At 38.9% G+C, this 13,090-nt stretch overlaps 2 protein-coding genes across 2 annotated transcripts in view; both read right to left on the reverse strand.

Annotated features, from left to right (window-relative positions):
• The window catches only part of LOC126707285 (peroxiredoxin Q, chloroplastic), a 68,142-nt gene that overhangs the window by 21,806 nt on the left and 33,246 nt on the right, over positions 1 to 13,090 (reverse strand). The window lies entirely within an intron of this gene.
• On the reverse strand, positions 8,882 to 12,507 carry LOC126707110 (uncharacterized). Its single transcript, XM_050406708.1, has 4 exons — positions 10,897 to 12,507; positions 9,842 to 10,804; positions 9,436 to 9,759; positions 8,882 to 9,355 (listed from the first exon to the last, which is right to left on the reverse strand). Exons 1-4 carry the CDS (start codon positions 12,505 to 12,507, stop codon positions 9,218 to 9,220), a joined length of 3,036 nt encoding a protein of 1,011 aa, XP_050262665.1. The 3' UTR covers positions 8,882 to 9,217.

Raw genomic sequence — 13,090 nt, forward strand, 5'->3', positions numbered from 1 at the left:
AGTCCTTTCAATTTCATCCTTTTGAGTGCACAGGATATGTCATATGACTCTTACTACTAGAAGATTCCCAAGATCACTAGAATCCCTGGTCCGACTTGATGCATGAAGCCTAAACCTCAATGGCACCTTCATGATTTTCCTGAGCATATGTAATATTCGACAATCCCCACATTTCAAAAACCTGGAAAATTTTATTATTTTGGTCACAAGCCCCTGGATTTTCTATGAATAGAGTTTGAATTAGATTATCGGACATTTCATATGCTTATTCATTTAAAGGATAATTAAATTATTGCCTAGCTTAAATAAAAAGAGAACCTGCTGTATGTTAAACAACACTTGGAACGGTCTCTTTTATTAGGGATGAGTTGCCATTATCTGGAATTTTTTTGCAAAATAACATCATTTTGCTAACAATTTTGTTAGTTCGCAACGTTTCCAAACTATTTAGGAAACTAACATCTCGAGTCTCTTAGACTCGAGTTCTTGAAGCAAATCGAATTTAAGAGACTCGATTTCTGTGTGCTGGCAAAGCTGAGGCGGATTAAAAATCCACGTGGAAATTGACTTTTTAAGACTCAATTTTCGTCATCTTCTTCCTCAGAAGGAACTCGAGTCTTCCACGTGGATTTTTTTAATCCACCTCAGCTACACACTTCATGGAAATCGAGTCTTTGAGGCTCGATTTGTTACAGTAAAATCGAGTCTCCTAGACTCAAGATGTCAGTTTCCTAAATAGTTTGGAAACGGTGCTAACTAACAAAATTATTTGAAAATGGGTATTATTTTGAAGAAGAAAAAAATCCCCATTATCTACACCTTCACCCCAGCCGACCCCAATCAATTTTTTTTAAAAAGATATTTTTAAATGAAATAGAGAAAGGATAGAGGCTACATTTCAAAAAGTGGTGACTTAAAATAGAAAAAATGGTTTTAGCTTAAGGTGAAAATTTAAATAAGCAAAAATCTTAAAGACAATGAAAATCACTGTTGAAAGGGATCTAGGCTCAAAGCTTAAGCCTCATTTTTGTGAGGACATAATGAGGTTCCCAAGGACCTCTCAAACTTGTCAAATTGCATTTGACTAGGATGCTTCCATTTTTACTCTCTCTTAATTGTTCGGAAGCAGTAGTTTTAAGGGGAATGCCTATTGTTCTTTGCATCTTTCATTTGAAACTTTAATGGATTGAAGATTAGAAATACTTGTTTGTAAGTGATATCTCTCTCTCTCTCTCTCCTTGTATTTTCTTTTGAAAAAAAAATGCACTTAGTATGTATGCATGAAAAAAAAACATCATGGACTCAGCCCATCCAATCCTACCAGCACACATGAATTCAACATATATAGCACACATCTTTAATGCATGAAAATATAGTTAAAATGCAAATGTGATGCAATGCATGATTATTTAAAATCATTTAAACAAAAACCTATCCCAAAATTTTTGCAAAAACCTCATTAATTTTGAAAAGCCCCAAATTTTTCAACAAACCCCAAAAGTTAGGTCACAAAAGATGACATGCATGATAAATGAATGAATAAGAGACATACTAGAGGAGGAAAATGCTCTTAAGACTGAAGAACACTTGGGGAAGAGGTTTGGAGTGATTGAGAAGTGTTTGGGAAGGTGAGGAGTCAGAAAGGATCAAGAGAGATCGAGAAAAATGAAGTAGAGATCGCGTTGACCCTATATATAGAAATCCTAGTTTCTTGATGGATTGAGAGGTGTCAAGAGCTATCGAGAATTAAAATAGCGAGAAATAGCTATCGAGGAGCTAACGAGAGGTGTCCATAGCAAAAAGGGCTCAATGGATCAAGAAGCTATCGAGCATGTAAAAACTTTCTCGATGGATCAAGAAGCTATCGAGATTGAATCTGAAGAATCTCGATGGATCGAGATTGCGATAATAGCTATCGAGAAAAGAAGCTCAAGAGGCTCGATAGATAGCCTAGCTATCGAGAAGCTATCGAGATTACTTAAAAACTGTTTTTCAAGAAGAGAAAAACACAGATGTAAATGCAATTAAAAATGCTACTCAACCAAAGATTCAAAACAATATTTTAAGCTCTCGAAAATATCTCTCATCAAAAAAAATGTCAAGCATTTAGATCCAAAACACACACACACACACACACTAAACAAGTCTAACCAATTTTATATTTCAAAAACAAGTCAAGATAGTTTAGTAAGCATACATTAACACATGTATTTCTTATGATGGCTAAATCACATTGTACCTGCACATGTATCAAAGAGTAGCAAAGAATATTGCATGTTGTGTGTGAAAACATCGCAATATTGTATAAGTGTCTATATGTTATAACGATTTGAGATATGAAAAAATCACTTTAACTCACACACAATCATAATTGTTTAATGGGGAATATCACCTTCGAGGTACATCCTATAACTCTCACATCTCCTAGAATACATGCTTGCAATCATATATAAAGCATTTTGATTCTTTTTGTTTTTATTTTCTTTGCATATTTTTTTTCAAGCAAATCATGCATAGGCATATAAAAGAGAGAAAAGAAATACCCACTTATGTTAAGCTTTTGACATTTCACTTTTACTATGCCGAAGCATAGAGATGTCATTTCATAATTGGCAGGCAACAGTGGTGAGATAGTTATTTATGTCTTTTTCTTAGGATTTTCTAGTCATTTCCGTAAAAAAGAGTGATACGAGTGTTAAATATAAGAGATTACTTAATCTTACTCATCATAAACACGAGCCACAGAGCTCACTTGCTTAGTTGCGCATAGAGATGCTCATCTAAGTTACAAAATATACAAAGTTTAAAAAACTTTATTCAATGGCCATCTAAGGTACACAAGTACCAATGTACACAAACACACACTATTTTTGTATTTTTCTGATTTTTCAATTTTTTTTATTATTATTTTTTTTTTATAAGAGACAAAATAAAGTAAAAAAAAAAAAAAAACAAAACAAAAACATGTTAAACAAAATAAAGCATAAACTAAACTAACTCAAAACAAGAAAGTAAAACACACAAGTAATGCAAACTCAAAAACAAGAAAGGGGAGAAAAAAAGATAAAGTGACTAAATCACTTGGAGTTTTTTTTCCTTTCACACCTTGAAAAAACATTTCCGTTTAATAAACCCTTGATCCGGCGGTAAGGGAGAAGAATTGAACCCGTTCAAGTTCAAAAGGAACATAAGGGTTTTGAATAGATCTCCAAAAGGAGCAAAGGAGGATGGAAACTAATTTTGGTTTCCCGATAAGATCATATTATTGCTCTGTTGAGTGGTCAACCACTTATAGCAATTTGATCAAGTATGTCCAGCTGTTCCACAGTGATTGAACCCGTTCAAGTTCAAAAGGAACATAAGGGTTTTGAATAGATCTCCAAAAGGAGCAAAGGAGGATGGAAACTGATTCTGGTTTCCCGATAAGATCATATTATTGCTCTATTGAGTGGTCAACCACTTATAGCAATTTGATCAAGTATGTCCAGCTGTTCCACAGTGATGACAGATATGCTGCTTCTTCTGTTTAAGCTTTTGAGTGTTTCCCTTCTTAGTCTTAGGGTTTTTAATCTCTTTCTTATCAAGCTTAGGGAGTGCTCCTAAGATAGATTTACCCTTGTCTATGTTATCACTAACTAACACAGTTTTCACATTATTGTTCTCGGATTCAACATTATTAGTAGGTGAAACAAAAACAGTAATACTAGTAGAAGCAATACTGAGAGAAGAGAAGTCATACCCTAAATCAATTCAATCAGAAGCAGATTTTTGAATGCTGAGCATCTCGTCAAGCTTTGCACTTAAAGTCCTTTCCAACTGAGCCCTAACTTGGAACAGTTCTGCCTAAGCTTCTTAGTCTTCTCAGCCAAGAAATTGTTCTCAAATCGTAGTGCTCCAATGGTCTGATTTGCTTCATCAAATTTCGTGGAAAGCTCTTCTCAATCAAGTTCCACATCACTCAGCTTCTTGGTGGCCAGCCTATATAATTTCTCATGCTTCTTAGAAATCTTATACAACTTTTCATAGGTTGTATGGATATCATCTTGATCGTCCATTTTCTTGAACTTAGAATCCACCAAGTCTTCTTCTTCATCCCCATCTTCAACAATCTCCTCAGCAGGATTTACAGTGGCAGTGAAGACATTTAGGATTCCATTATCCTCATTGTTAGGAATCATCCTCAAGCTCAGTATCGCTCAAAGTTACAGCAAATGCCTTGCTCTTCCCAATGGTCTTGAGATACGTAGGGCACTCATGTTTCATGTGACTGAAACCTTGACACCTAAAGCACTTTGGTCCTAAGGGAACAGTGTACTAACCTCCATTCTTAGCATCCTTCTTTCATTTGTCTTAGTTCTTGAACTGAAACGAACTGGACTACTTGTAGTCTTTGTCAAATCCTTTACCATTGGCATTATTCCTGAACTTTTTGAACTGCCTAGTGATGTAGGATTTCATTTTAGAATCTTCATCGTCTGAAGAATCATCAGTGTTACTGCTCTTAGCCTTCAATGCCATGCTCTTACCCTTACTAGATTTCCTAATCCTTGTCAAACCCAACTCATAGGTTTGCAGATTACCAACCAACTCTGTCAAAGGAATTTTGTCAATATCCTTTAATTCCTCAATTGCGGTGATCTTGGCATGAAATATTTCGAGTATAGATCTAAACACCTTTCTAACAATCTTGGGTTTAGGAATGGTTTCCCCAAGATTACAGGCTGAGTTCAATATGTCCTTGAGCTTGGCATAGAACTCATCGAATGACTCATCCTCCCTTATCTTGATCTCTTCAAAACTTGTAGTAAGCCTTTGAAGTTTCGAATCCTTGAAAGCCTTGGTTCCTTCATAGGTTATCTAGAGGATGGTCCATGCTTCCTTCGCAGTTTCAGTAGAGGATATATTCTTGAACTCCTTATTCATGACTACACTGAATAAAGCATTCAATGCCCTACTGTTGAAGTTAGCTGCCTTGATCTTAGTATCATCCTAACGACCGGCGCTTCCTTAGGCTTGGTTCAGCCTATCTCCACAGCTTGCCACACCTTTTCATCTAATGATTGCAAGAAAACTCTCATACGTACTTTCTAGTATGCATAGTTAGTGCCATTAAATAAAGAATGTATAATTAAAGATTGTTCTCTATCCATGACAAATAGGGGTCAATGGATCACACAGTAAAGATTAAACTTAATCAGGATGTGTCTGCTCTGATACTGCTTGATAGGCTAAGAATGTATTGACCCCTTGTGATTTATTAACCAATTAATTAGCCAAGTTAATTAATTAATTCAATTTTTACTGTATATCAATAACTAATTAGCTAGGATAAAACTGTCTTTCTACTCTTGCTTCCCTTGGACCATCTTCAAATTGTGATTTTCTAGCCAATTTCTAGAAGAATTAATGGTAGCTAGAGGTCCCCTAATGGAAATTGTCAACATCTCAACGATATGCCTACTTACTTTAGAGTATCCATATCAGTGGATGTAAATTTTCCTTCTATTTTACAAAAAAAAAAAAAAAACTTACCTTTTCAATTTTACATACTCACTTTTACAAAACACCTTTATCGAATATGGATATAAATTTTCCTTATATTTTGCACAAAAAAAAAAAAAAACTTTCTTTTTCAATTTTACATACTCATTTTTATAAAACACCTTTTATATATTCTACCCTTTCTTTTATTTAAATAATATTTTTCTTTCATCTTTTTATTATTTTACAACTACCATGCCCCATCAACTTTAACATACACGCCAGCTATACCTGATCTTTTTTTTTTTTTGCGCTTGAAGCTATACCTGATCTCACATTTACTGATGCTAATATCTTAATATGTGGCATTGCCATTATTCATTCTAAGAGCACTCACAGCAGTGGTGCTATATTGCTATAATGCTATAATTTAGCTCCACTGATACTAAAATTACGCTCCAGCAGTGGAGCTATATCTAAATTTTTTAGCTCCACATGAACAGTACACATCTATAAATAGATGTGTACTGTTCATCTAAGCTAAACAAAAATAATATTATTTAATTCTTTACCGGGATTAAAATAATACCGTTGCCTTTTATTTTCTTTCATCTCTTTCTCACTTTGTGCCTCTCTCTCACTCTTCTGAATTCTCTTCCTCTCCCCAGAACTCCCTCAAGCTCTCATCCTCTCTGTCACTGTGAAATCTCGCCGTTCCGACCAGCCGTTCTCAAGCTTTCATCCTCTTTCTCACTCCGGCCCGACCAGCAATCCTCAAGCTCTCATCTTCTTTCTCACTCCGGCAGCCGTCCCGACCAGCTCTCAAACTCACCGTCACTCTCCTCTCTCACCATCACTCTCTCAAGATCCCTCATTCCCCGCCGCCGGCCCAACCCAGCCGTCCCAAGCCGCCGATCTCAGACCCACACCGCCAATCGCAGACCCACGCCGCCGATCGCCTATTACAGAGATTTGGGTTTTTTTTTTTTTTTTTTTTGCTTCTGCTGTGGTCTGCTGGTGTTGTACTTGGAGATTTGGGTTTTCCATTTTTTTTTCTTCTGCTGTCGACTGCTGGTGTTGTACTTGGAGTTTTTTTTTTTTTTTTTTTTTTTTTTTTTTTTTTTTTTTTTCTGGTGGTGGTGGTGGTGGTGGTGGTGGTGGTTGTGGTTGTGGTTGTGGCGGTGGCTGAGGAAAAAGATTTGAGATTTGGATTTATTTATTTATCTTTTTCCTGCTGTGGATTGGTGGTGGTGGTGGCGGGTGTGGTTGGCTGTGGTTGCTTTTTCCTGCTGTGGATTGGTGGTTGGTGGTGGTGGTGGCGGGTGTGGTTGGGACTGTGAATGTTTTTTTGGTAGTAGAATATATTATTTTATTGTAGTGGTTATAATATTTTATTGTAATGTTTATATTATTTTATTGTGTTGAAAGCTAAAATAGATCCACTGCTGCAGCGTATGTATGCATATGTATAGGTAAAATAGATAAAGTAAGTTTTAGTGGAGCTAAATAGCTAAATATTTAGCTCCACTGCTGTGGATGCTCTAACAGAGATTCTAGCAGAGATTCTAAAAGCACGTAAAATTGCTAAGGCAGTTCACATTTAATAATGAAATTTGAAAAGCAATCCTACAAGTACAGGATTGAGTAGTCACCTTCATAAATGAGGAGGTCTGATTGGTCAGAAAAAGTTTTGTTGATAGGATTGTTGAGTTGTCATTTTCACTCTGTAGTCAGTACTAAAGTCTTCATTCAAAAGTTCAAAATCTTGGCTTTGTCGGTACAGATTACCTAGTGCATGGGTAGTAGTAGTAGTATGTAGGCATGTGTCACGTGAAACAGAAGTACTTTACAGCGAATATCTTCACATTGCGACTTCGCTCTGCTTTTTAAAATAAGGGATAATTACAGTAAACCTACCTGAGGTATGGTCCGATTACACTTTACCTACCCGTGGTTTAAAACTTATCACTTTGCCCACCTGTACATCAATTCGTTACCGCCCCGTTACCCACCTCACCCTCAGACGTTAGAAAAACACCCTTTTCCCCAAATTAGAACATTACACGGATCAAACAACACGAACTCACTCTCTTTTCCCCACGAGCCCTACAAACGCGAAAAATCCATTCTGCATCTGAGGTGTTGATTTTTCTGAACGTGCTTTCGTGTGAGGGTGAGGTTCTGACTTTGGGTTGTCTGGAGTCGTTGAATATTCGAAAATAGATCATCACCAGGTATGACATTTCTACTTTATGGTTCTGAGCTGGGGTTTCAAGTTTTGATGATAGCGTTGATTCACAGGGAGTTGATAATCGATGTCTTCTTCGAGTGGAAATTACTCAGGTTCATGTGGGCATTTGTGTACATATGAGACTTGTGTGCTGAGAACAAGTCTGACAATGGATAATTTTGGGAGAAGGTTTCTGGGTTGTAGCCGATATAAGGTAAGTATACTTTTTACTTATTCTAGCTGATTCACATGAGATTGGAATGTGATGTGTTCAATTCAATTTATGAACAGATTGGTCCCAAGTGCCCTTTCTTTAGATGGATTGATAATCCCACTTGTGTGCATGGGAATGAAGCTGCCCATTTGGTGCAACAAAAGCTGGATTTACTGCGGAGTGAGCTGCAACTTGCATGTGAAAGGGAAAGAGAAGCTACCCAGGCAGCAGCAGAAGCTACCCAGGCAGCAGCAGAAGCTACCCAAATGGCAGAAATTGCTCAAGGCAGGGCAGCAAAAGCCATTGAGAGGGAGAGAAAGTTTCGAGCTTCCTCTGTTCAAGCCAAGGAGATAGCAGTGAGAGCTTTAAAGTAAGAGAGAAAGTGCAAAATTGCACTAATTCTGTCATGGTTTTTTTTTGTTTTGGTTATGTTGTTTTCATGTTTTGGCTCAAGTGAAAATGTTGGAATGATGAGATTGAGTCTGCCTGATGGGTTGTAATATAAGCTGGTCCTCAATTGTATTGTAATAGAACTATGAAAGAATATTTTGAGAATGAGAACTATGTAATATAAGCTTGAAGCCACTTAATAATATAAGCCTTTTTAAGATAAAGTGTTATTTATGTTAGATGCTGTTGGTATTTTTGTTTAAAGTGAATTGGCTACTTGTGAGTTGTGAGCTGTTGGTGTTGGTGTTTTGTTGGATGTTGTGAGCTGTGTTGGTTTGTGCATAAAGTGCATTGTGTGAAGACAATTGTGTTGAAAGTGAATTTAAAGTGCATTGTGTGAAGACAATTGTGTTGAAAGTGAATTTAAAGTGCATGACAATCTGTCAACTTGCAAGAAAAGACAACAAATTCAACACATACACCTGCTATTCAACACATACACCCTGCACACATAAACAAACTCATATAATAATAATGCATATGAAAAACTGCAATAATCAGAACAATAATTCTGAACACCTGTCATTAAGTTGGGAAATTGTATACATATTTGAAGGTGGCATTGAATAGTCTTTCATCAACCACCAGTAAATATAAGGCATTTGGTACAACAACCAAAACAGTTGCAGCTGCCCAATATTTACAAAACTTACAAAAATACAAAAAGTGTTTGAACAGCTATATCAAAAAGTGTTTGCACCTGTCATTGTCTGCCCTGCCTAACCCTAACACTACATAACCCTAATACATAGCAACAAAAGTGACTTGCCATTGTCTGCCCTACCTAACCCTAACACTATATAACCCTAATACATATCAACAAAAGTGTCTTGACTTAGTCTTCATTTACTGCCCCTGCCCCTGCCCCTGCCTCTCACACCACAGCTAGCCTTTCCACCTCTTGTTCTACATTTCTGAGGTCTAGCTGCATCACCCCTTCCTCTCAAAGCAGCTCCTCTGGTAGCAGGTGGTCTTGTAGGCTACAAAGTACAAGGATTCACATGTTAGCTACCAGCTTCACAGTTTTATGAATAAAACATCAAACCTAACACTACAGTACCTGTGATGATTGTGGTCTACTGTCCCATGTTTCTACAGGAGTGTGTGGTGTTGGCTGGCTTGAAGAGAACCAAGGAGCTCCTCTAACTGTGTACCTAAAGTCTGAAGAGTACCATTGACTTGGGTTCTGTGACCATAGAGCTTGTGGCTGTGGAGCTGGAGCTTGTGGCTGTGGAGCTGGAGCTTGTGGCTGTGACCCTGCTGCCTGGTTGGATGAGGCCATAGTGTAAGGCTGATGTGTTGGTGGGGGCTGAGCTGAGGATTGGGTCTGTGATGAAGATGGGGCCTGGGATCCTTGCCTCTGTGTAGAAGGCCTTCCACTTCCCTGCAACCAAATATGAGCATGTTTTTACAGTGTCAGTTATTGGAATTTTGCATTTGAATAAAATTTTTTTGTAAAAACATACAGATTTCCCTTTCTGCAATCTCTGCCTCCTCTCCCATGCTGTCTCACCAGTGACATTGGCCTTGCATCCCCTTGCATTGTGCTCTTCCTGTTGACACCTTCCACACCTCACTGGCTTGTTTCCTCTAGACACCTTATAAGGGTTTGGCTCATCAGCATCTCTTTTCCTCTTCATGGGTGGCCTGCCTGGTGGCTTATAGACAGTAGGTGCAACAGGCTTGGGTTGGCCACTTGACATCCACTCAGACTGGCCAGGCATGGGAGGTATGGGTGTCTTGTATGTCTCCACATAAGCATCCTTGTAGTAGCATGGATGGGTGTAGTCTTCTGGTCTCTCACGATTCACAAAAATGGCTGCAACTCCATGCTTGCAAAGGATTCCTGTCAAGTCCCATACTCTACAACTACATGTCCTATTTACCAAGTCCACCACATGCCTTTCACTCCCATTGTCAACCTCATACACAAACCTCCCAGAAGGAACTGCACTGAAACTCTTACACTTTAATTTTAACTGCTCCAACTTCTTTTGTATGCTTGGACACAAATTGCCATCATACTTTTCTATGCCAGCCTTCTTTATATACAGCCTGCTCATAAGCCTAACTCTGATCCACTCCAGCATTGATAAGATGGGCTTGTCTCTACCCTTCAGAATCATAGAGTTAAAACTCTCACTCAGATTGTTTACCATACAATCTGTCAAAACTCTTGAAGAAAAGTGGGATCTGGTCCACTGTGCAGGCTCTATATCAGCCAGGTACTGCCAAGCTTCTTCATTCAAACTCTTAAGATGGTCCATCCCTCTCTCAAATTCCCTGGCTGATGTTGTGCCAGCACACCTCCACAGTACACTCTTCAACTCCATGCCCTTGTGGTTAACCTTGAAGTTGTTGTATATGTGCTTCACACAATACCTGTGCTCCACAGTTGGGAATAGAGTCTCCATTGCAGGTAAAAGGCCCTACAATCAAGTAAGCATTCAATGTTAGCAATATAAACTAGTAAAAAGGTAAGCATGTAATGAAGTCATGAACATGAGCTAGATGATAATACCTTCTGCCTGTCACTGATGAATACCAGATTGAGCTCATCTGGCTTGCCAATGTCATCAGCAAACTGCTCCAAGAACCAGGTCCAGCTATCCTTGTTCTCTTGCTCAACCACAGCCATTGCCACTGGGAATATATTGTCATTTCCATCCTTGGCAGTGGCAGACAATAATTGCCCACCAAACCTACCCTTCAAGTGGCAGCCATCCAGCCCAACAAAGGGTCTACAACCACCTAAAAAGGCAACCTTCTGAGCATTGTACCTAATGTACATCCTTTTAAACTTGGGCTCTGCATTCTCATTTTCCATCTCTGTTTGCAGAATCATCCTACTTCCTACATCTGTCCTTAATATCATTTCTGCATAATCTCTAAGTAGGCCATACTGAGCCTCTTCATCCCCAGTAATCAGCCCCCTAACTGCCTTCCTTGATCTATACACCTGACTAAGACTTAAATCAACTGAAATCTTCTGCATCACATGGTGCTTAATACCTGAGGCCTCCCAATTAGGATTCTTACCAAAATCCTCCAAATACCTCTTTGCCACATAGGCTGATGTAACTTGCCCATTTTTAAATGATAGGGGGCAGGTACACTCAGGATAAAGTGTCTTGATCTCAAATGTGCACTCTCCAGTCACCATTGAGGCATAACACCTCCATCCACAATTGTTCTTGCAATGTACAGAAATCTTCTTCTTCTCATTCAACTTCCACTTGACATCAATATGATTCTGAATCACATACTCCCTCAAAGCCTTCCTAAACACCTGGGAGTTTGGGAATTTCATCCCTTTTGCCAACCTAACATTTTCCATATCAGTCCTCTCATTGAACTCCAAATTGCCAGGCCCCTGCTCATCATCAGAACTATCCACACTTGCCATATCATCCTCTAAAGCTGGTTCAGCCCACTCTTCATCTAAATCTATGTTTGGAGGAGGAACATTGCTTGGGCCAGGTGCATCTGTGTTTGGCTGAGGTGTATCAGTGTTTGGATGAGGTGTATCAGTGGTTGGAACAGTGTTAGGCTCATCTGGTACTGTGTGAGGTGGAGAAGACTCACCAAAAATGTCATCAGCAAAGTCTTCTCCTTCCAGGCCCTCATTCAACCAATCAAACTCCTCCTCCACACCATCACCCCCTGTAGCAGCTCCTACACCACCCCCTACACCAGCCCCTGCATCAACCCCTGCATCAGCCCCTGCACCCCCTATAGCAGCCCCTGCACCCCCTATAGCAGCCCCTGCACCAGCTCCTACACCAACCCCTGCACCATCAGGAACTTCAACTGCAAGTGGAGCATTACCACTCTCCACATACAGTATGATGGTGTCTCTTGGCCCTCCCTCACTAGGGTTCCACAAGGGTTCCACATCTTGATCATCTTCTATGAGCCTTAAGTCTTGCTCCAAGTTGCCCCCAGGACCTAAATAATGAACCCTCCACGGTTCATCAATCCCCAATTCCTCACATATACTTTTTATTTCAAAATAACCAAGCAAATCAGCATCCCTATACACTATTTCTACTTTCCCACCAAAGTACTCTAAACTAGGGTTCCACACAAAAGCACCCCCATAATGTACCTCCAATTTCACTTCAACATCCATCTGTAATAACAAATTACAAGTTGACACGTATACAATCAACAATTAAAGAATTATAAACAACAAAAGAGGCAAAAGAGAAAACAGTTGCATGTTTCAGTTTTGCTTTTGGGATGCAACGCACACAGAGGGACCACATTTTCTGCTTTTCTTTTGATTTTGATTCTGTTTTACTAAATAGCACATGCAAACACTAAAAATTTTAACCCAATGGAAACTTGGGTCCACTGTGAGACACAATGACCACGACAGACAAAGTGCCCACAGACAAAAATGCCCATAAACAAACACAAATCCAAAGAACAGGTGGTCACAATTTTCATAAATATCAACAAACACAACCAATATTCTCATTCCATTACATGTAAAATTGACCATTCATTGATTACTCACAAAAAAATAAAACAACCGCAAGCCCAAAGTAAAAACCCAAAGAGTGACTGATTTCTTACCAGGATTTTAGTCACTCGAACAACCCGTTGCTCGTCTAGGTTTTACACTGGCAGAAAAATCAACACCTCAGATGCAGAATGGATTTTTCGCGTTTGTAGGGCTCGTGGGGAAAAGAGAGTGAGTTCGTGTTGTT

Source organism: Quercus robur, chromosome 11 (genome assembly GCF_932294415.1).
Source record: "Quercus robur chromosome 11, dhQueRobu3.1, whole genome shotgun sequence".
NCBI classification, from domain to species: Eukaryota; Viridiplantae; Streptophyta; class Magnoliopsida; order Fagales; family Fagaceae; genus Quercus; species Quercus robur.

Bases quoted from the DNA above. Each gene is read 5' to 3' on its own strand.
- LOC126707110 (XM_050406708.1), bottom strand. From the start codon at position 12,507: ATGGATGTTGAAGTGAAATTGGAGGTACATTATGGGGGTGCTTTTGTG. The intron at 9,760-9,841 runs GTATGTTTTTAC...ATTTGGTTGCAG, and splicing joins GATTGCAGAAAGGGAAATCT to GGAAGTGGAAGGCCTTCTAC. The intron at 9,356-9,435 runs GTACTGTAGTGT...TGTACTTTGTAG, and splicing joins GTAGACCACAATCATCACAG to CCTACAAGACCACCTGCTAC.